General features: G+C 43.4%; 1 protein-coding gene across 1 annotated transcript in view; it reads right to left on the bottom strand.

Annotated features, from left to right (window-relative positions):
• Positions 1 to 25577, bottom strand: part of LOC133342284 (estrogen receptor beta-like) — a 68833-nt gene that overhangs the window by 18624 nt on the left and 24632 nt on the right. The window contains 2 exon segments of the mRNA XM_061551354.1: positions 8256 to 8394; positions 19508 to 19840. Coding sequence (XP_061407338.1) covers positions 8256 to 8394; positions 19508 to 19840 — 472 coding nt within the window.

Genomic DNA, 25577 nt, shown 5'->3' with positions numbered 1-25577 from the left:
TGGGTGGAACAGACGAGGAAGATTTAAGAAACTTGCACCATTGTTTCAACTGCCATGCCGGGAGAGCAAAATGAATTACTTTTCAGTTTACATTGCTCATCGACTCTAGTAAAACAAGCATGGATATGAAGCTTTAATACGTTTGAATAATAAAAAAACCTTCATGAAGTTTAGAAAAAAAAATCATGAAGTTTATACTACAGAATATAAGATGATATATTAATGCAAATAACACAATGCAAAACCTTACTTCACAGATATATTAATCGAACTTATGTTACATTGTTATATAATGTTAACTAACATTGGGAATTATCAATTCATTTCAACTTTTCATTATAAATAACTTTCACAATTCAGCCAATCCAAATTTACCTGTATGCTGCATCCATTACTACCATGCATGTCTCAGAATGACTCCAAATGGTAAAATCTATTAACGTTGACCGGTAATCTTGTAACTTAGGCTCTGATGAAAGATACGTTTTCTTTGTTGACCCAACAAGACATGTCTCCTCTGACTGCCACTGCTGGTGTCACAGTTTAACCCAAGTGTCACATTCTACATCTTCCGCTGAGTGTGAAGCAACACTTGTAACCAAGATGTTTAAGTGTGGCACAGCAATGCATGGCCCAGTCGTAGCCTTTAGGTTTTACATTAGCACATTACATACATATAATTTGTCGCAGTCATTCCTAATTGATTCTTGCTTGCAATACTCAATGCATATATCTATACCCAAGTTTTGATTTTAACTAAAAATCGATGCGTCTTTAAATGCCACGTGAATAATTAATCTTTCCAATTTCCAGTTATACTAAAAGAGTGTAACACATTACGCCCCTAGTCTTGTTAGATTGGATCAGAGGGTAAATGCAGGTGACAGATATGATATGAACCACTCAAAACAGTGATCAGGACACACCGTCACCCACAGAGGGTGATGGCTGTTGGTCAACACTACCGACAAGGATAAAATAATCCTGAGATGACACCCGCTGAGATGACACCCACTGGAGATGGCACCCGCTGCGATGGGACCCGCTGAGATGGAACTCACTGTGATGGGACCCAATGAAATGACACCCAATGCAGAGACAGAGCAATGAAGTCAGCTCTTGCACAGGATGTACTACACAGATTGTGAAGCTGCATGATTGTGAAGGATGAAAATAGCTTAGGGAGGCCTTAGACCAACAAATGATGGCTCGTGAATGCTCCGAGTATTTTTGAGTAATGCCTGTTATCTTCTTGTTGAATGAATAGATAAATGTCGGCCGGACGATTGCAGAGTGTCAGAACAGACCTTACTACTCACACTTTTCAGTAGTAATTCCACTGGTTACTTCATACAACCACACACACACACACATGCAGTTTTCTTACATCCTATGGGGCATGTGAATCTAGCGATATGCAGGTTCGTAGGGACGATTTCAATTTAATTTTTTCCCACAATTTTCAATCTGGAGATTATGTTTTCTGTGCTTTTTTCCTGGAGTCTCCTGCAGAAAAACCTGGGACTTGATAAGCATTTAAGATGCAGCACCTGCAATGATAACTGCCATAGTTTTGGTGATTTACGTCCAAAATATTTAATATTCCAAAACCATTGCACACACAAACATACCCTACTCTTTGGTTCTTTCGGTAAAGTCACGTAGGTAGAACAAATAATAGATCACGACGTTTTGATCGCAATGCAAGCAATCGTCATCAGGCGTTGCGATCGAAACGTCGTGATCTATTACACCGGTCAACAAAAAAAAAACTTTTTTTTCTCGCCTGGACTTTTGCAGCTGTTTTAGACTAATTTCAGGGTGCTTATTCCAAATCTGATCTCAGATTTGCTCTATCATATCTCATTTTATGCTATCGGCATACCCCATTTTCATTGATTTTACCCGAAATAAACTCTGTCACTTATGATTGCAAGTTGTTGCGAGTCAGTGACTGCTTTAGTGTTAAAATATGGTGCTGTATTTTTAGGATAGTGTGTTAATAATATCATTTATGTAGATATCCACATTTATTTAATATTTTTCTTCTGCAGTTTTTATTGAAAATGTAATATTTGATATTTTAAAAACCTGATGTGATAGACAAAAACTGATGCCAGATTTGCAATCAGCACCCCAAAATTACCTTAAAACCGTTGGAATACCTTATGCCAGAAAAAGTGTGTTGACCAGTGTTATTTGTTCTACCTCCGTGACTTTACCGAAAGAACCAAAGAGTATGGATTCCTGCAGTCACGAAAGCTTCAAATCAAGATTAAACATACCCTCGTTTTGGAGAAAATGTAAAAAATCATATTAGTCTACCATAATAGGTAGTTAGTTTAGTTAAAGGTGTGGCCCTGCAATTGCTTGATTATGCCAGTGCTGGTGAAATGGTCTCCGCTTGGGCAAACTCTAGAGCTTACTTGGTCGACTCACATACGTTGATCTAACGTGTTGGAAGAGGTGGGTGCACCGACACTTTACCCGACTGCCGATCGACTGTGGTGAACACGGCAATGCTGCTAGGTGGACATTCACATCGGGGGGTTTCAGAAACTTGTCACATTGTTATAATTTGCAAGTCATGGAGATCACAAAAATTGTGTTATCGATCAATTATTACCATGTACAATAATAAGTTTTGCACACGGTTAAATTAGTTCACCAGGCCCCGTCATTAGAAAACTTGTTACAAATGGGTTCACACCGTGGTCCGTGATGATGATGGTAATGATAGGACATTTTAGCGCTCAGTGGCGGAAAAATAGATGACGGTAACAGGACAGAACAAACAGCGGCAGCACAAAAGGCCACGAACACAGAGGTAATGCAAGGGACATGAAAGTGCATAGCATGATAGCATAGCATAGGGGCACGGTGCCCCCATTACCTACACCAGAGAACATCTGCGGTTCGTCTAACAATGGGTGCCACTGCTTAATTAAACAGCAAAAAAACAGCCGTACAATACTTTTCAGAGACCATCAATTCCATGCCCAATTGCAGCCAGCAGGGCCCATTTCACTAAGAAATGTGAGCATATCCAGAGCCATACAAGCGATTCTCAAAAACATCTCCAGAAATCCCCCCACAATGGAACCTACGGCCCAAAGGATACAGAGCGCCCCTCGGTCAAATACGTCATTTCCATGGTGACTGCCATTAAGTTGAGTATATTGCAGAGAAATAAGTTCAAGCACTTATTCGATGAGAAGGGCCACTGCGTTTTGGGTTGCTGGGTGGGTGGCTGGGTGGATGGCTGGGTGGGTTGGTGGCTGGCTGGGTGGGTTGCTGGGTGGGTAGCTGGGTGGATGGCTGGGTGGGTGGCTGGTTGGGTGGCTTGGTGGATGGCTGCGTGGGTGGCTGGGTGGGTGGCTGGTTGGGTGGCTGGGTGGGTGGCTGGGTGGGTAGCTGAGTGGGTGGCTTGGCGGGTGGCTGGGTAGCTGTGTGGGTTTATGGGTGGGTGGGTCGCTGGGTGGGTGGCTGGGTGGATGGCTGGGTGGGTTGGTGGCTGGCTGGGTGGGTGGGTTGCTGGGTGGGTAGCTGGGTGGATGGCTGGGTGGGTTGGTGGCTGGGTGGGTGGGTTGCTGGGTGGGTGGCTGGGTGGATGGCTGGGTGGGTTGGTGGCTGGCTGGGTGGGTGGGTTGCTGGGTGGGTAGTTGGGTGGATGGCTGGGTGGGTTGGTGGCTGGGTGGGTGGTTTGCTGGGTGGGTGGCTGGGTGGATGGCTGGGTGGGTTGGAGGCTGGCTGGGTGGGTGTGTTGCTGGGTGGGTAGCTGGGTGGATGGCTGGGTGGGTGGCTGGTTGGGTGGCTTGGTGGATGGCTGCGTGGGTGGCTGGGTGGGTAGCTGAGTGGGTGGCTTGGTGGGTGGCTGGGTAGCTGTGTGGGTTTCTGGGTGGGTGGGTTGCTGGGTGGGTGGCTGGGTTCCCTTTCTCCCTTTGTGGACGTTGAACAATTTGTGGCCGTTTGCCAATGCGCACGTCAAACTGTGACCCGCAGCCTCCGCCTGTCTCCTGCGCTCCCACGTCAGCTCCGCTGCTTGCTCCGTCGCTAATGAGCGCCAGTTACACCCTGTCCTCCGCCCCTCCATACATGGGCAGTGTTGGAACATTGCTTTTAAAAACACAACCACCTCCGATTTCTATTTAAATGTGGAGCTTGGTTCATCTGCTAGGTGTAATCTGGCATCGCAGCGAGCACTCCGACTATCATGTGGATTATAGTTGAAACATTTGACGTAATATTCTACATCTGATTTGATTTCCTCCGCTTTGTTTCCCTTCCAACAATCACTGTGACCCTTTAAGAGACGAAAATACCCATTGGAATTACAGTCCCATACACAAACTCATAAAGCACTTCAATTAAAAAAAACATATACAACCATTATCAAAACCATTTATAAAGATGTAACGACAGTGAGCTTGCATGTAACAAAATACAAAACAGTGGAGGATGCAGGCAGGGAGATATGCTCTCACCATAGTTATTTACAGCAACATTGGAACATATGTTATGAAAGTTAGATTGGAGAAATTAATGCTTAAACCTTTTGGAGAAAATAATATCCCTCTCAGATTTGATGATGACGGTCAATTCCAAAATCAGTGAAAATAATTGAAAATAAATGATTGCAGAACTTCACCGAGAAGGATGCAAAGTTGAATCAAGGTAAATATGAGCAGGACAAACGTATTGTGCACCATAACTGCATAGGTCAGAGAGCTAGACAATAAAACTACTGCCTATTCAATACAGGTGGTGCATGCGGAGGATGCCATGGATTTTATATAACATAGGGTTAGCAACTTGGACGTCCATAATACAACATGGCAGTAAAGTATTTTAAATATAACCAGGATTGCAATGTATGGAACACATCTGTGCCTGATGGAAAACCGGTTGCTGAGATTGGTGCTGGAGTTATAAATCAACGGTGAGGATCAAAAGCCAGACAGTGGTGGCGGTGGTGGTGATGATGATGAGACTGAGAGCAGACCATGTGGGTCAGGTGTCGACTTTACACCAACTGCAGACTCTAGCAAGAGAGAGGAAGCGATGGTGAGGTGTGGTGAGTTCAGCAACTCTCGCTATTATGACCTCTTGACCTTGACAGGTTTATTCACAGGTTTACTAAACTGGCCATGGCGTAGCTTGCCCTGCCAGCTTTGCTCACACACGTTTGATTTTCGCAATTTAACACGTAGGTTTTCGCGATCAATATCACCCATAAGAGGTTTTTTTGGGTTAGATCGCGTAAATATATAAATGTGTCGTTATATAAGGAATTAAACAGTTAGACTTCTCCACAAATCTGGCTGTCGCCTGATGAAGATAGTTGTAATTATTGGTGAAATGTCATACTCAGATTGTAAATGTTGTGGCTTGGCTCTCCAACACACCGGTGTGCTGTACTAGTGACGAATTGGCACTTTCTGCTTACATGACAACACTTACTAGTTGGCTGTGTCGGGTGGTGGCGGTTTTTAACGCCACATTTATTGTTTTCTTGATCGCTTGTCCATCTATTTCATAATACTCCTAATGATCCCAACGTAGACACATTTACTGACCCACACTAAACATGTTAGTCCCTTTGCAATTTTTCAGGGCTAATTAAGATTGTCCTGCATACACTGCATGTGTTCTCTACAAAACAGCAGTTCTCCAAAAGGAGGTTGCAATAAAAAAAAAGTTAGCAAAACAGCCTCTTTATGATGCACTGGCTGTGCGGATTGCATTTTGTTACAAAATTTACTTAATAAAACACACACAATTTACTATGTAAATATATATGTGTTAAAACTTGCCTTAATGTTTAATAAGGGTGGATACACAGGCTAACAAAAATGTGTTCAAATCGAAATGTTGTGGACTTGGGACAATTAGCATCACCAACATGGAACTGCACTGCAGGCACAAAACGGCCCTAAAGACAGCCATCAAGGGCAATTTCAGAGGACTGCTGGGGGAGACACAGCGTGATGGGTGCCAGAGCTGCCTCACACCTCACTCTAAGCCCATCACAGACTTACAATTTGTTATTTCAGCCGCTGACAATGAAGACTGGAGGCAATTAAGTTTAAGAGCAATTTTCTTGTATGCAGCTGATCTGTTATCCAGCCCATCACCATGTGCTTATCACAACGTGATATTGAAACGTTTATCTTATACATGTTTGAAATAATATCTTGGACATTTACTCACTGTTTAGAGATAAGTAGGTGTGTGTTTTCACGGAAAAGTGTTAATTTAACATTGAGGTTATAATTTATGACCGCACGTCTTAATGATTTAACATAGCATTGCCCAATAACGTCGCCAATTATATGTTTACCCTTCTTAGTGCCCCCATGATATTGACGAAAGTGTTGGGTTTGTGTTGCATAATGTGCATCACTGCCAACGCAGTGTCACCAAATAATTAGATTCATGATCACGAGCCATTTATTTCCAGGTTTCCAATTTTATTTGTGTTTTATTTTAACATTGCTGGACGCTAATCGGAGCTGCTAACTCAGACCATTAGGTCCAACTTAGATGAGATCACTGAAAGGGTCAGCAAGCAGAACTCCCACACTCAAGCTTACAGATGTTTCAGTTAATTTTCCCAAGAAAAACAAAAATAATGCTCAGAGCAAATTTCTTCATCATTAAAATATATATAAAAATTGTATAATTTCAAGGGTAACTTTAATTTTCAAATGTAATATGTTACTTCTCAAGATGCTGCACAAACAGAGGGAAGAGACAAGGGGGTAGATCGCGTACACTAAGGTGCTGCTGCCTGGAACTCAAAAGTGAAGAGACAGTCATAAACAGAGGTGAGAACTAATGTCTTGAGTCTGGACTTGACCTTAACACAATTGAGCGTGACTTGTTGACCCAGGTCAGGGGTCGGCAACCAAAATAACAAGAAGAGCCATTTCTTTCCAATTCGGTACAAAATTCAGTATTTCAAGAGCCGCAATGCATCTGAGTACATACTGTACATACGTACATATCGTCAAGAAGCAGCCCGTAAAAAGCCGCATGCGGCTCCGGAGCCGTAGGTTGCCGACCCATGACCCAGGTGAAAGCCCATTGTGAGTAATAATAATTTTGGCTTTTGCACATGACTAAGATTTTCGAAAATTGTATCGATTTTGTTGATGGTAATTAGTAACATTTTATTTTGGCCTGTGACAGGATATACATATGTCTACAACTTGTAAGTGAATGCCAACTCAGGTTGTTTCATTTGCCATGCTGTAGCAAATAGCGTGCTCTGATAATTCAGCAGAAATGTTTCCAGGCAGTTGTGAGAATTCAATCTTTAACATATTAACAATAATAACGTAATTTTATATCGCGTAATTCATACTAATTGTATCCCATTATTCTGTACATTAATTATATGAGGACCAAATTCTATATACAGTTACTACCAAGCAAATAAAAACTCCACTACCAAGTAGGGTTAAAAGTGAAGAAGCAAATACATAAATTGCACCAAAATAAGAGAAACAACGTGGCCCAGTGGCTCAGAGGTCAGAGCATTGAGCTGGCACTGCTGAGACGCTGGGTTTGAATCTGGCCAGTCACCTGTGATCAAACAGAGTTCTCAAGTGTGGTGAGCTCACGATCTTAACCCGGTCAATGATCAGACAAAAACCCATCATATTAAATTGGGTTTTTCACTCAAATTGGCTAAATTACTGCCCTGGTAATTAAAAATATTCGTGAACTTTTCTCATTGTAACAAGACAGGTGGAAAAGTGGTGTCCCGTCGTGTGGATAAAAGGTCACTTCAAGGGAACTTGGAAGTAGTTCTGTGACATCTGCTTTTGCAGACCATTCTCTAACATTGAGGGTTGCATGCTCTGTGAGAGTTCATCACAGACATGGTGCTGTCAGAAAAACCAGGATAACATCTTGAAAAAATACTAAAGACGTTAAAACAAAATTCGCGAAGATGCTGTGTGCAATGTTCCCTGGGCTACGCGGCCACCGAACAATCCTCCTGATTGCGCCTTTTGGCATCATCTGGTCCAAACCATGTGAGACTAGGCTCTAAGGAAAGCTGTCTCGGGTGTGGACCAATCAACTTCAAGGACAGTGCATACATTATCAGAGTTATGTTTTTTGTTTGCATTATGACTGCAGGTATTGTGGTCTATGCAAACATGACTCCTTGTAAAAAAAAGATGTCAGTTTTGTTGCCAGATAGAAGGGTAAAAAACCAATTATCAGATCCTCCGAGTCTCACGTACCTTCCTAGGATGAGGTTTGGAGCAAAGTGGAGCTGACCAGGGCGATCGATAGACCTCCAGATGAGCCCCACGATTAAGATCTCCAGCCAGCAGCACTCCAGCAGCTGCACCTGGTCACTCAGCCCGATGGCCGTGAATCCTGCCAGGGATGGTGGTGTCAGACAGGTGGAAAGAGTGAAAATGAAGAAGAAAAAAATGAGAAAAATAATACCTACAACTGAGCCAGTTAAAGTACATTTTCACAAAGTCGGCATTTTTTTGTTCTTCAAATATTACAAGGCTCAAGAGGAACACAACAGGGCATGCATAACATGATTGCTTTCCGCAACTTTGTAACCTAACTCGGTGACACATCCGACTGTGTTCATGATGACAGTGGCACTTCTGATCTTCGAGGGGGAGACAGATCAAAAAAGAAAAACGTCGTGTAAAAATCTCATGTTTGCGCCCCGTTGGGAGTGATTTATACTGAGCGCAACACTCCACAAACTAAGCCAAATGCTAATAATTTTCCAAGTCAAAAATGTTTTTGCAAAATGTATTACATAGGCGAAAAAGTAAAGCAGCATTCATCAACAATTGAAACTCCACAGGAATACTCAGCCTGTGCAGCTGTGCTGACCATGTAAAAAGTGGAAATTTAAAATAAGAGCTTTCTACAAAAATGAAATAGCTAAAATGTATATCCATAACATAGTTTTTTAGGTTACATTGCGTAAATGTAAATGCCTCGTTAAACCCGCCACCACCCAACAAAGACAGTTAGTAAGGTTTGTCACGTAAATAAAACATGCCAATTCGCATCCAGTAAAGCACACTGGTGTATTGGAGTGTAAACTCACAACATTTACAATTCGAGTATGATGTTTCGCCAGTAATTACAACTAGCATCATCACACTTTAGCTGTCACCTGATTTTGCCAGTTGTAATTACTGGCGAAACATTATACTCAAATTGTAAATGTTGTGGGTTTACTCTCCTACACACCGGTGTGCTGTACTAGTAAGTAATTGGCACGTTCTGTTTACATGACAAACCTTACTAATTGGCTGTGTCGGGTGGTGGCGGGTTTAACGACACATTTATATTTACGTGATCTAACCCAAAATCCTCTATTATGGATAATATTGGTCGCGAAAGCCTACTACGTGTTAAATTGATAAATGTATTTGTTCATAATGTATGTTGCACACAAAGTATTTACTTTGAACAGCATCATATGCTGTTTAAACATTATTTGACTTATCGTTAATAAAATGTTATTGGGGGTTAGAAAATTACGCAAATAATGGAAACAAAAGAGTGAATGATTATGATGGTAATGAGTACAGGTACTCATATGGTGCTCATGGCGAATGCTTACGCTCGTTCGCAAGTGGGTCGATAGGATGAGCAATACAATGTTACATCGGTAGCTGAAACATGAAATCTTTTTTTACATTCTTGATGATGACATAGGCTGAAGGTTACGTGTATTCCATGAAAAGCATGGAGGTGGCCAAAGCAAGTGCAGGCCCAATGTGCCCCTGCCCAGCAGTGGGCACATGGACACAGGGCTCCTAGCTCCGAGCTCCGTGATGGCCAAGTCGTGGTGTCCCAACCCCGAAGGCTGGGTCGTTTCAACCTCAGCGGACGCCAAAATTTGGTTGGGTCACTTTTGTGTGTACTTAGCGTATATATTTTACATGATCGGTGTCTCCCCGTCTGTTAACAAATGCACAGTCAACACAGTCGCAAAGGGCACTCATGTTTTGTCATGAATTGGCCAAGCACAGTGCGGCATTACCACGCTCATATGGAGTTCAAACAGCCTCGCAACATACAGGAAAACTGCACAAAGGTTATATTATGTACACAATGTGTGTATGAGTGTCGTATTATGTAGGATGATTCAAAATGTCAGCACCCTGAATGCAATAAACAAATCACCACAGCATGCAAACAGCCCTGTGTTTGTTCTATATATACTGGTGTGATGCACATATGGCATTCTGTATTAACAATGAAAAAATGCTTCACAATTGAACATCAATGGAAGGTCACACTGGACATTATTATATTGGACGCATATTAGAACTAATATATATTTTTAAAAAATCACCATATTTATCGTTAACACATAATAAATATAATATGGTTGAAAAGGTTACAGTAGAAACATTTACTGTGAAGCCATTCCAAATTTCTGCGCTGTTCTGAAGAAGGGCGAATAACTGAACATCAAATTATTAAGTATATTTTTTCTGTTATAAGGTAGTGTTCAAGATCATTGTGGTGATTTAGTTTTTTTCATGCCAGTTGACCAATTCCAACACAGTCTGTTATAAATCCTGCTCACCATTCTCAAATAGAAAAAAAACCAGAGATTTGAATGATAGGTTAAATCTATGCAATCCTCTCTGTGTTGTCTGTATTGTATTTTACAGGTTCAATTTGGGCGACAGGGTGACACAATGGTAACCTTCGTGCCTCATAGCAAGAAAGCCCTGATTTAGATTCCTGACTCGGCCACTTTTGTATGGAGTGTGGATGTTTTCCCTCTGTTCTGCATGGGCTTTCTCTGCACCCTCCAGTTTCCTCCCATAGCAATCAAAAAACAAACAATGTAACAGGTATTGGCCATACATCCCAATGCTAAAAATATACCTGCAATCTTCTTGGTTCTTTCGGTCAAGTCACGTAGAAGGGAAGTAATAAAATAATAAAAATTAAACATAATAAAATAATTCTCACGACGTTTCGGCCACAACGCAAGCAGCCGTCCTCAGGTGAAGACCTGATCCCTGCAGTCACGAAAGCTTTAAATCGAAATATACCTGCAATGTTCCCTATTTTGGATTACACACAGAAGCAACATCTCCCCATTCTGATCAAACTTGGCAAGGACCCTCCTGAAAAAGTATTGAAACTTTCCTGGATAAACCAGCATTAATATGGGAATAATACTAGTGAGTGAAATTGTCACGAATGTCTCCCTTCATAACTGGGATCAGCTAAAGACATAGACATGGCAGATTATATTTATCTATGGCACCATTGCTCGACCTCACACTAGCCCAGTGATGATTGTAGATGTTTACAGTTAACATCCAGCTCTTCAAGTTGCCAGACAACAGCTTCAAGGGACACCAGGTGCCTACTGCAAAGAATGCGATCACTGAGCTAATATGGAATTCAGGAGTTTATGATGCATTCAAGAACCACGGACATAAAACACTTCTGTTGCACAAAACTTGGCAATGCTTTTGATTTTGGTTTACGGGCTTTAGCCTATGTACCACTTTCCGAACTGCCCAAGTTTATTGAGTGCCCTCTGATTAAAAGCATTTCATCTTAGTGAATATTTGCTTTGTGCAGGAAGCTGAGAGTTATGTTTTAAAATTGATATCTTAGCGGCATCTGTAAACCGGAGTAATTAAAATAATTGCCCAATGGTGTTTTAATTCTTGAACATGGACAATTCAGTCTCTAAAGCCTAAATCCAAGCAGTCGAGCAGTCGTCATATCAGAGAGATTTTTTTTGGCACAGGATTTTTCTTAAAAATACCTTCAATGGCATTTGTTGATTCATAGCCAAATAACTAAAACTTGTATTGTTATGCGGTTGTAATCCTTCATTACTGCCCTCGGGCTGGGTAGGGGTGTCGGGAGGAAGGAGGTGACGGTGGTATGGGGGGGAGGGGATAGAAGTAAATATTGTGGGATTATTTCCATCATACTTCAAGCATTACCCAGACTTTTAAAGCAGCATGCCATAGCTTTGAAATAAACAATGATGGATAAAATGAAGGAACTGATTCCAAGAACACAGGATGAGATGTTACTATCCTTTGTGCAAGCACTTCCAAGAGTTCATGAACAGTGAGCCTGGTGAAATTTGGGGAGCACATCGTCAGTAGTGTACCTTTGGTTCCTAGGGTGTTTCGGCCTTTCACACTATACACCCTCCCCAAAGGCGGCCAGCGACAGGGTGATCAATCCTACGCTTGCGTCCCATTCCCAATTAGTCATAGGAGTTGCCTTGTTGTTGATAGCCAACATCCCATGGGACTATGCATGGCAGGGGCGTCCTCCTCCCTGAGTCAAGCATTGTTGACCACATACCTCCTGGGCCTCTCATTTCGGGGCCCAGCTGGGGTCTTTCCTCTTCATCCAGAGCCACTGACTGCTGCCTTCTGCCGCCTCCGATACAGCTCTGATTACAATTATGCAGGAAAGCTTCACCGAATCTTTCAGCTCTTTTTCAGGATCCAGCTACATTGAGATATTGGGCCAATTCCATTCAAGAGTATTTTGCTATGTGTGGATTTAAACCACAGTACTCAGAGAAAACTCACACACGAGAAAATAACAATGAAAGCTCCACAAAGATGGATTTAATCCTCTTACAATATTGCTATCTCCCGGCGACCTGGGTCTTTGAGTTTTTGAGTTTCACAAATCTGTACGTTCCACAAACCCTTGCCTCCAGTGCTGTATCAGAGGTTCCCTTCGTGGTGCATGACTCACTGAATTATCACATTGAATATCTATAGCGCACGGATAATATGAAGCGCGGATGGTAGAGGTGGACCCGAGGAAGTAGTCATAGTATGGGAGAAGCAGTGGTGCCTTTACTCGTATGCAAAATAGGTTCCATTACTCAATTGTGATAGCAATAATTACCACCTACTGGCAGACTAATGAACATTTGCATGCTGGTAGTTGCTGTGTACTACCCAGGGACAGCTGCCATTAGGGGGTTATCTAGGCTAAAACCAATCGACTAATTTTTACCTTATGGACACAATATAAATGAAAGTATTGGTATTATTTGTGTACCCGCAAAGGGCCGCAACTTTATGGATCCCAAATGTCTCTATGCCAACTCTCTCCATGTCTCTGTTGCTTTGTATGTGTGTCTCTCCTCTCTCCATGTCTGTCTCTGTCTATCTCTCTCTCCACGTGTATCTCACTGTCTATTGCCGCGTGTCCAGGGCACCCTTCCCACATCTGCATAGGATCCCAATTAGCCGTGAGGTGGCTCTGTTCAAAGGCCATTATTCAGTCACACACGCACGCAGAGCTGACAGTTACTAAAGCAGCTACTCCACAACTACAGAAACCATATCACATTTATTGAAAATAAGCATGTACTTGTATACCTAAACATTGCATATTTAAGCATGTTGCATGAATTGCAGTGTTTTCAAATGCACGTATTAATGTGAATAAAAAAGAGGAAAACAGAAAACAATAATTTATCAAAAAAGCTGCAGATTTTTTTGATAAACCAATATTGTACTTGCGATATCAATATTAACAGGACCCCATCTTGAACTTTGTAATCTGAACTGCTGCTGCAGAACAGCACATTCAGCACAATGTGGTTGGCTGCGCTAATGCACAACTTCTATAGCACGCAGGTCTAAGCTCTATGCAAAATACTTTAGCACGAGTACATTATTACACTTCAGCAAAAAATACGAAAGCAAAACTTAAGATGACCAACACTTCTGCCAATTAGCCGAGAGTGTGGCCGGGCAAAGAAAACATCATGAAATATTTAATGACGCAACTATAGAACGTCTGTGCCATCGACTGCACACAAAGACAAAGCTCCACCATATAGCCTTTAACAGACTGTTGGGGCAAGTGCTGTTAGTGAGTGGCAGCTATGAAGGCCGGCACGGAACACGAGGGGGTGGATGGCCAACACCACGCCCGGCCTTCTTTATCTCCCCAGTGCTGATATTTACACACCGCACCCACGTATCCATTTAAGGCAGAGGCGACTGCATATACACACACAGGATGGTCAACACATTTCAGAACAAGATATAGAAAGCATAACGACCCAATGCTACTTACTATTTACTAGTGATATGATGATTTGCTCCAATGGCATTTTGATTGCCACAATCAACAAGTAATTTGCCTAACTTTAACCAACTCGTTTGTATCATTTGTGACGGGTTTTTTTCATGTAACATGAAAAACATCGACTGTTACACACGTGATCCGGTCCGTGTGTTGCGGGCCTTAAAACTGAAATGATTTGTAGAGGCACGTTGCACCCACGCTTATCATCGACTGCCTACAGCGATGTTGTAAGTCACTGGAACAGAGGCACAATTTTGTCTTTTCATTCTTAATTTGGACATGTGTTTTTGGAATATATTTCAAATGCTTGTAGTTGTGGATTAAATCATATTTTTAAACATAATTAATCAATATTAACCTTGTGTTAATAATATATAAGTAATTCCTCATCTTTGTACATTTCAACTCTGATGTGTACTTTGTATTTTGATTGTGTGCTGTACAGAATTGATTTTAAAATTGCTCAGGTCTCCCTTAAAATACACCATTTCAACGAAAAGCCTTAGCCTAGTGTTCATCAATGACTCACCCTGACAAATCATGCAATAGGTTTGGGTCTGCACGTGTGTTATTTTTCCTACCCTCATTCATACAAATTTTGATACACATATTTCTGCATGTTGGCTTTGCATGGAGAGTCCTTGTTAAATTTCCATGGCATTTAAAACCCCTCATTTTTTTGGCCCACACACAGGATGGTTGAGCAAAACACAAGAGAGAAAGCATGATATTTTTGGACAATAATATGTTTTGGCATGGAAAGGCAGGTTGGTCATACTCTTTTAAGACCTTTGGCTCATTTTACGGGCTCAGCACAAATCTGTGCTAAAGGTCGCATCTTGCTTGGCAGATACCAAACAACTCTCACTTTACACCAAATTAGTTGAACGTATTAGAACATGTACAGACACTTTGTAGTGAAAATATACGAAAAAATAATGTTCTGTACTTAATTCGATTGTAGAAACCATTCCAGACCTTCAGCCAATCAATGGACATTTGATATGTTGCTGCTTATTATGACGATGATTACAAATATTACAATGAATGAAAAACACTCAAGGTTAGGGTCAAGAGGTCATCATGGCCAATGATGTATAAAATAAAGATGTACTTAATATCAATAAAACATACATTACTGTCAGAAAAATAAGCCCTTTTAAACCTGAACCCGAATTCATTTCTGCAGATCAACGTGTGTCAAAATAACACAGACAATTTACTTTCCTATTTGTATATCAGAAACGAAGCAGCTTTGAGCCTGGTGAGCACTGGATAGGAGAGGTGAACATCAGGTTACTGTATGCTTGGACGACGAGTTGGCCAGGAGGTTGCATTACAGAAATTGTATTTTTAAAGCCATCAACATCGAGCTTCGAGTGTTTCCACCTTGCGTGGCATGGGTTTTCTCTGCGTACTTCTTCCCATGCCAAACCCTCTTTAACAGATTTGAAGAGGCATCCCAATGCAATTTCCTCCTGAGTAAGAGTCTTGAGAGTCAGTGAGGCTTTCCTGGGTTAATACAGGGAATGTTACTATTGTTATTTATGCATTACTCTGTAATCTCTGTGCAATGCCTATCATACTTTTGAGGATTGATGCAAATCAAATCAAAGCCTACTGCGTACACTTTGGTGTCATGGGTTTGGCAGAGTGGTGCATAGGTAACCCTTGTTCAACACGTAGGCTTCCACACGTGGGTTTGATTACAGACATAGGTGCTTTTCTGTGTAAAATTTGTATCTTCTCTCCTTGTTCTGCATGGGTGTCCTCCATGTTCTCTGGTTTTCTCCCATAACAAAAAAAAAACACAAATAAAATGATATTGGCCAAACATCCCAAAACTAAACAAATTACATAACAAATTACCCAATTTTGATTAAACATAGCATATTGCCCACAATTCTAAAGACTTGGTAGGACCCTCCCTAAAAAGAGTATTGAGGCTCAGTGAGGCCTTCCTTGATAAACAAGCGCAATCATAAAAACAACAATAATAATGTTGTATTTAAAAGTGCACAAATGCAGACCACACTCTGCATCACTGCCCAACTGCTGTAGCAACACATGCGGGCTCCCGTCACTAAACACAGGATGCAAGTGCAGCAGCTGTAGCTATGGCTGACCCGCACAGCTCGCGTCTTGATGTGAGCACAGTGTACTGTACTTCCTCTGCCATTTACAGTGCCGGACACAAGCCAACTCCCAGTAGTGCAGCCAACAGGTGACACTCCCCATGACATATCCTGGCATAAACTTGGTATCTTGTAAATCTGGGCCGTCACGACTGACATGTCTGTCCAAAACAGCACGAGGCTTTCTTGTTAACGCTGGGCCGCACAGTGAGGATGGCCTCTCCTGCTGCTGTGGAGCAAAAATATTTGGTGAGAAGTCAACGCTCAAATACTTTTGTCACACTGCAAAACAATGGCGTTAGTTGTCCGTCTGTCTTGTTATTTTCATCAACTTGTAAGTTGATATCCCAGCTTAATATGTAACTGTATGATAATAATTGACGTGTTGTTATGGACAAAAACACGTGTTTTCTTTGGGTTTTCTCCAACCTACAAATACAACTTTACAGCAACTAGAATTATCTAGAGATACTACAATATTTGCCTTTTAACATCAATCAACTACTTTAAAAGAGCATATGCAATTAAATAATAAATCTGATTAAATTGTGCTTAATCCCCACATTGAGGGGCTAGAATACATTTACTTGGCCATATGGCATGGCTCTCTACAAATATACACTGCATTTCAATTCCCATGAGTGGTTTACATGGTATAAGAATCTATTCACATCATTGGTAATAGCAGCAGGAGCATCAGCATGTCCACCACTTGTTGCATTGCTTCACGATTTACAACTGGCAAGCCACCCTGGTTAACACTGCAGAACTATTAAGCACAAAATCCAAGGCGTCTGCTGCACAATGGAAGTTCAACATTGTGTGCTGGTGTTATGGTCCAAATTTTCCAAAAATACTCGCCAATTACTTAATTGGGAATAAAGTGATCATTACCGCCCCTCACAAAAACTGAGCAAAACCCTCCTGAAAGAGTCTTGAAACTCAGTGAGACTTTATTTATATATAAATAAAACAAATTTAGTCATCAAGCTGTCTAGAACATTTCTTTTCTCGAGAAATGTAATCTGTAAATATTATCCCAAAAAAATGTGCAATTAACCACCAGGAGATTTCGAGTTCAAATCCCAGTTAGGTGCCAACTGGCATCCTTAAAATGAGCATTAATTTGTGAGAAGTGACCTGGGATTTTCACATTGCTGGATTGAGAGATAGTGATGGTTTGGGGAGGCCTTCATCCAGCAGTGGATTGATAATGGCTGCTAATGATGAGCAGTGATTGTTCATGCTCATCCATGCCATATGAATGTGGAGTTATCAAACAGGATCAGGGTTGTACACGGGTGATGGGTGCTACCGCATACTTGTTTGATTCTGAACGGAAATTCGCTTTCACTTTTTGAATTATATTGAAATTAGTTTCGTGACTCTTTAACGTGATTTCATATATGGTAAATCCCTCATAACAAAACAACATTAAACTAAAGTTTGTTTATATTGCATCAAATTTTACAAGAATTATCCTGAGCCCTACTTTACAGACAGAGTGCTATTGAATCAATTTTTTCAACTTGAGTTGAAAAGCACAACAATGAAAATCGGAACTGTTGATGACTGCTTCAACATATGTACAAACCATACAAACCAAGCTCATCTTTTTATATGAAAAGTACATTTGTGTTTATAACTCCACTCCTGCACATATCAAACACGCTGCTTCTTTACTTTTCCAATTCAAAATATTGCCAAGATTCCACCAGGTAGCAACATTGATACTGGACGACTCCTGAACCCACAGAGCACCACACAACGTGAAACCCAAGCATGTGTCAGCTGCAGCATAAACGACAGCATTCAGGCTGCTGGAGAAGTCGCTGCTCATGCACAAGCAGTGGCACAGTAGCGAGGTTGGCATGGCCCTGGGTGTAAGGATTTAAATGGAGCCCCCTGTCCAATTTCTCCTCCTCCTCTTCATTGCCCGGCGCTTGGGCCCCTTCATTCCATGGGCTTCAATGCATTTTCACCACCTGCACTCCCCAGGTTTCCCTTGCAAGAGAGGCAATGATGTTCCATACGTCTCAATGGGTTTGTTTCATCTCCTGTTTAAATAACAGATACAATAATAAAGCATATGAATTCCTGCAGTCACGAAAGCTTCAAGTCATTAAATGTAATTAACAAATACACGCTAGCCTACCTTCGCTTGCCATATTTATGAATCAATAATTGTGCTATACACATTCTGCTGTGACCCATATCTGAAAATGTATTATTGTGCATCCGTTGTTCATCGCGGAGGTTACGCCGAATAATCCAAAAGAACGTGTCCATGCCAACGCAGTATGCATTGGATTGTTGGACAAAAAACCCACCCCACCCAATTACTCCACAACATTCACTGACTACAAGGAAACCATGGTACGTGACTAACAGCTAAATGTATTTAAAAAATAGCAGATTATAAGGTTATTACTTTTTATAAAATCTAAATGCTGCAAATCTGCCATGAGGTTCTATGTTTGAGGAGTTTTTCTTAAAATTTAGAGACTTGATTTCAAAGTCAGAAAAATTACAAATTATTGTATACTAGACAAATCACATCAGCGCAGCTAGTCTGTTCAGATTTAAAATATAAAAGTATGTAAAGCTTACCTCTGCATTTTCCCTGCAGCTCCACTCCTGTAGATCTGTTAGTTCTGCCCAGGTCTACAGATAGCGGTTTGCAGTTCGCAAATAATTCTCAATCAGGCACAATGTGCTGCAGTGTACGAAAGCAATTACAGGAATTTGTGGATTATTGCATCACAGATAATGATTTCTGCTGTAATGCAATATTTACCTACCCAGAGGTGCTTCACAGGGTTTGAGACTGTTTCAGAAGGATGCTGAGTTTTTGAGTGTTTCGCATGTCTTAACATACAGTTACATCTGAAACGTATTTTTTTCCTTGCATGGGTCACTTGGATTTACAATATGTTGACTATAATAAGGTGAGAGAAATTATATTACGAGCAACCTTTAGTGGGCTTCACCTACTTTGTATCACTGAGTGTTACACTATCTGAGAGATAACTGGAGCACGCAGAGAAATTCCAACAGGTGATTGATTGAATAACGCTGAAACGTCTGCACAGACGAGTTTTCAAACCCGCTTACTATACGGTCATCTCCTGCCCACCTCACATCCCAGGGGGTTTACAAAGTTTTACATCGAACGCCACCTTCAAAGCAGTGGATTGCAGGCATGCACCACCGCTTACATTTCCAGTGTTTGTGCACCATTGCCCGTGGCTCACCTGGAATCTTCTTAGCCCAGGTGATCATGTGCACGAGCTCTCGGTCAGCCAGGCTGGTGAGAGCAGCCATGAGCGAGGCCTCCGTCACAGGCTTGTCGGGGTCATACGAGGACAGTACGGTGGGTGGCTCAGCCTCCAGAAGAGCCGAGATCACCTGGTCAGCCTCAAGTGAGGTGACGGTGCTCTCCCGGTCCCTCGGCCCAGTGGGCCTCTCACCCTGAGGCCTCGTCACGCTCACATCTTGGCCGCCGACGCCTCCCCCATTCTTCTGGGGGATGGGGCGCTGACGTTTGTGCTTGACCCCTCGAAAGCCTTTGCGGTCCTTGCGAACGCCTCCCCAGAGAAACGGAAAAGAACAACGCATTTACATTATAATACACTTGTCAATGCAGGAAAGCTTCATTGAGTCTCAACTCTGATGCATGAGAGTCTTGCCGTCGTTTTTTGCAATAGTTAACGAACTTGGACCATTACATTGGCACGTAATGGCCTACTCTTGTTAAAATAATATCATAGGCTTTTTAAGGTCCACTTTGACACAAACAACGCATACTATTTTATGGTTAATACACCCGAAGTATTAACAAAGGTGACCTGCCAAATTCCAACCACACACCTATTAAACATCTTTAAAAAGCAGCACATGCATCATTTAATGTACTTTATTTTTTATATTGTAATAATAATAATGATGAATCTTGACTTAAAGCTTTCGTGACTGCAAGACTTCATATTATTTGGGTCTTTCGGTAAAGTCACGTAAATAGGTTCAAAGAAATAACAGAAATAACCAAAAAACTACGACGTTTCGATCGCAACACAAGCGGTCGTCATCAGGAGACAGATGCAATTCAGGCATCCACTCTACGTCCGTCCTTGTGGAAGAGATACGTAGATGACACATTCGTCATCTGGCCACACGACCGACCAGCTCTGAACCAATTCTTCAACCACATCAATTCCACACACCCAGCCAGAAAATTCACCATGGAGGTGGAAAAGGATGGCAAGTTGCCATTCTTGGATATTTTAATCGAAAGAGACCAGATGGCTCAATCGGACACTATGTACAGGAAAGCCACCCATTCGAACGCCTACCTAAAAAACCTGACTCCCACCACCATCCATCCCAGACCTTAATTATTAAGAAATAGATAAGAAACCCTCTACAAGTCGTGTCTTGGAAGTTGTCTCATCACACATGTATGCAGTACATAATGTGTGGTGTGTGTGTGACAGGGGAGCAGTGGTGCAGTGCTTGTGAGCTGCAATACAAACTCAATGACTTTAGATCAATCCCTGGCCATGGATAACATCAGTGGCAAATGGAATCTGAACCTACGTAGGCCCTGACCTAACATCAACACTGAGGAGACTAGAGAGACAAAGGCAATCCTTGATGGCATCTTAATAATGGCGATAAACTATGAGGCTCCACAGGAGGCCTTTGTGTATATGTATAAGCATGTGAAGAATGACCTATGTTGAACTTTTTTCGCACTGTACTTCGCCAACCATGCTAATTGGAGGTGTGGGGGATGGACAACAAAGTAAATTAGTGTCTGGAAATAAGCAGAGAGCAGAAGGATCAAACTTGGCAGCGGCTGCATTCGTGTATAGTCTTTGAGGAGAGTGTATCACGTTTAAGGAATGGTAATGCCATCATAATTCCAATACAAAGTGTATATTGCCCTGCCGTCCAATGTCTGATCAGCTCCCGAGGCAGGCAGCAGCGAAATAACACGAAAAAAAAACTGCAATATCCTTCAACATCAATTTATGCCTTGGGTTAATGTCAATTTATGTTTTTTCTAATGTGGTAAAAATACACATTGTAAAAAACAATGTTCAAAAGCTGAAGAGACTAAGAAGGGACTCCAAGGCCACGTCTGTGCGAGTGAAGGAGGCATTCACTGTTTTTCAGAGGCTTTGAGCACTGCGCCAAAAGGATTTCAAAAGCGGCCCCGCGGGATTTACTATCATCTTATTTCATGAGCGCCAAAACAACACATTGAGAAGAGGTGGGAGAGGTGGCTCGCTCAAACAACAACGGTTTACTCTTTGGTTCTTTCGGGGTGGATTTCCACACATCTCTCTGTGTCTCTGTTTGTCAAATTTCACACTTAATTTATAATTTTAGCTATCTTTGGAGATGGTAGTCAACCAGGCTATGCATTAACTGTGTTAGCCGACTCTCTGTGTTGCATTGCATTACATTTCCAAAAAAATTCTAGATTTTGTTTTCTCAAACTGCCTATTTCTCTCTCTAAAATTTACCAGGCTCTCATAGGTCCATTCTAGATTTGAAGCTTTCGTTCTTTTTCTCCTTCGGTCGCTTAGGGGTGGATTTCCACACAACTCTCTATAAAATGTACCAGTCTTGTTGGGTCTTTCATTGACATGCTAATTTCTCTGCTCCAGCAGATGCTCCAGCAGACCCACCTCTCTCTCTGCCCCCCCCTCTCTCTCTATTTAAGGCCTCGACACAGAGGAATTGGGTCTCTGTGTGTCTATGTTCTGTCTCTCTGTGTGTCTCTGTGTTGTCTCTCTCTGCGTGTGTCTGTCTGTGTATCTCCGTGTCTGTGTTTTGTCTCTCTCTCAAATTTAGTTCTACCTGATGACGGTTGTTTGTGTTGCAATCGAAACACAAAAGTATTCTATTATTTAATTTATTTTATTTCTACGTAGCTTTACCGAAATAACCAAAGAGTAATTCCTGCAGTCACGAAAGCTTCAAATCAAGTTTGAACAACGGTTTAACATGTCGATTGCCACAGACAATGTTTCACAGGTTAGGATGGGAGTTAATGCACCTTGTATTCTTAAAACTTACACAAACATACACTTACACACATATATACAATGAGTAATGTGTATACATATGCAGTGGCATCGTGGGATGGGGCCCTGGGGAAGCGTCGTTTGGGAAAAATGCCGGTTTGCATTCCTGCCCTCCCCAACCCACTTGTGTACGGTGAACACCACGGTACAGGCGCTTGCGTCTCAAACAGTTCGGATTCCCCCAGGCGCGCAAATGCTCGTTCCCCTGCGCTTGCGAAAGCCACTTGACCCAGCAGCAACAGCGGGAGGAATCCTCTTGGGTCCCTCTAACAAAGCTGTGAGGGGGCTGGATCTAGCGGGGGCACAGACCCTGGTGTCTGCTGACAGGGACCCGTTCATTCAGGTCCTGAATGCCGGGTTACAAACGGTTGATGAAATGTTGGCCGCCAACATTATTTCGCCATCTACCAGTCCGTGGGGAGCCCCTATTATGCTCGTTAAGAAGCACGATGGCAGCTTGCGCTTTTGCGTCGATTTTCGGAAACTCAACAAAATTTTGATGGCTGATCCTTACCCTTTCCCCCGGATGGACGATTCCCTGGATGCCCTAGCGGGCGCCCAGTATTTTTCCACGCTCGACCTCCTGTCCGGGTTTTGGCAGTTTCCATTGGACGAAGATTCCAGGCCTAAGACGGCTTTCCGCACGCCGCAGGACCTTTTTGAATTTAACCGGCTCCCGATTGGACTCCACTCCGCGCCGGCGACATTCTTACGTTTAATGGAGCTAGTTTTAGCTGGACTCCAGTGGGCCTCCTGTTTCATATCTCGATGATGTCATCGTCTTTAGCCGCAAGTTCGATGAACACCTCGATCGGTTGCGCACTGTTTTTGCCAAAATGCGGGCGGCAAATCTCAAATTTAAGCCCCAAAAATGCCACCTGCTGCAAACGTCTGTGCGGTATCTCGGCCACATTCTTAGTAAATCCAGCGTTTCCACTGACCCCGAGAAAACGGCATGCGTTCGGACGTGGCCTACCCCCACATCGGTGGGGGAGGTGCGGAGCTTCATCGGCTTCGCATCTTACTACCGCCGCTTTGTTGCCGGGTTTGCTACCACTGCGAAGCCCCTCCACACGCTGAAAGCCAAGGGTCAAAAGTTTAATTGGGGGGAAGAGGAGGCCTCGTTTTTGGCACTTCGCGAGGCCCTGGTCAACGCCCCTCCCTTCCGTTACCCCGATTTCACTATTCCGTTCATCCTCGATACTGACGCGAGTGACACCAGCATTGGGGCAGTTTTATCTCAGGTTGTCAACGGGGTGGAGTGTGTCATCGCATATGGTAGCAGGATACTTTCCCCAGCCGAACTCCACTGCTGCGTCACGCGCCGCGAACTCCTGCCAATTGTTTTTTTTGTGCGGCTGTACCATCCATATTTATATGGCCGGCACTTCACAGTGCGCTCTGACCACACTGCGCTGCAATATGCGCTGCGGGTAGACCAGCCATTCGGCCAACTGTCATGATGGCTTGAGGTCCTCCAGGACTTCTCATTTACCGTTCCATACAGAAAGGGTATCCAGGACTCCAATGCTGATGCCCTGTCTCGGTTGCCGCTGCGCGCCGACTGTACTTGCATTTTGGATCTGGGCGCTGAAAGCAGCCTGTAGACGATTCGGTCCCGCCCCTTGCAGCGTCAGCTGAGGTGGCCCCATTGAAGGTGACAGACAATCCTGTGGCACGCGGCATGCTGAATGGTGACGTCTCCAGATGGAGGACGCTTCCCTGGTCAAGATGCGCTGCCGCGTCGTGCACTCTGATGGAGATGAAGGCCGTAGTGGCTTGGCTCGGGTGGTCCTGCGGGATGGCCTATTAATGTGCTGGGATGAGGGTGCACCCCGTTACGCTGTTGTTGTGCCCACAGCCCTGCGAGGGATGAATGTGTGGGAAATGCATGAAAAACTTCTGCACTTGGGCGTGCACAAAACCCTCGCCACAATCCAACGTGACTGTTTTCTGGCCGGGCATGGCTAGGGACGTGGCGGACCTGCTGAGAGGTTGTGTGCAATGTGCGCGGCAGAATCAACTGGCCAAGCTCCTGTTATCCACCCTAACAGTCTATTTGTGTCTCCCGCATCAATGAGCTTGTCGCTCTGGATATCATGGATCCCTTTCCCGCCACCCCGCGGGGTAATAAATATTTACTGGTGGGAGTCGAATATTTTTCACTCTGGCCTATGGCTTGGCCGCTCCCCAACCAGTTGGCAGCTGCCATCACTGACACCTTCCTGGATGGCTACGTCATGGATAAGGGTGCCCCCCGAGCATCTACTGACGAACCAAGGGAAACATTTTTACTCCAAATTACTGCGGGAGGTGTGCGACCTGTTGGGCACACAGAAAATTCGAACATCGCCAGACCACTCCCAAACGAATGGTATGGTCGAGCGCCTCCACCAAACGCTCACTGCAATGCTGAGTCACCATGTTAGCGAATCTCAGTTCGATTGGGATTTACTTATTCCGGGCGTGTTGGCCGCTTATCGTATGGCCCCTCAAGCGTCCACCGGCTATCCGCCGTTCATCTTAATGTACGGCAGGGATCACGACCCCCCAATCACATTTTTAACTACGAGTCGCACCAACTAAAATTATATACAAAATTTACGATTCGGTACGCTTTAATATTCAGAAGCTGTCGGAAGCATGGGAGGCTTCTAGGGTGCATTCTAATTCACGCTAATTAGCTAATGAACGCCTACGGGGTCTACGTACTTCTGGCCATGAGTGGAGTGCAGGTGCGGAGGCATGGCTCCATTGCCCTCAAGTTCCGGTGGGAACGTCACCGAAATTGCTCAAGCCCTGGTGAGGGCCTGTCGTGACCGTTCGTGTTGTCTGTCCGCAATGTGTGCAAATTCGCTGGGGCCGCCGTTGCTGGTTCGTTCATCCGTCGCGCCTAAAGCCCTTCATTGCTCCGCGCGATCCCATCTCACCTCCACAATGCAGGGGCCGAGTGTGTGATGTGTCCGACGAGCTGCGGCGTGTGCCTGCTGAGGTGCATCCTCAGCGGAAACCAGTAACTTCATCCTCAGATGCCGCGCGACTGAGAACCCTAACAGTCGCCACCATTTTCTGCTCCCCCGGCACCGGACGCCGGAAGCTCCTTTGCCCAGCCGGATGCTCCTGGGCGGAACCGGCTGATCTGCCACACTTGCAAGTCCCCCCCGGGTCCTCTGAGGTGAGTGGACCCACCTCCCCCGGGGGCCCGGCCACGAGAACTCGGTCCAAAACT

This window comes from Lethenteron reissneri, chromosome 14, assembly GCF_015708825.2.
Source record: "Lethenteron reissneri isolate LAM-NWPU_2019-01 chromosome 14, ASM1570882v1, whole genome shotgun sequence".
Taxonomy (NCBI): Eukaryota; Metazoa; Chordata; class Hyperoartia; order Petromyzontiformes; family Petromyzontidae; genus Lethenteron; species Lethenteron reissneri.
The sequence above is the reverse complement of the archived record's forward strand: the minus strand, read 5'-3'. Positions and strand labels throughout refer to the sequence as shown.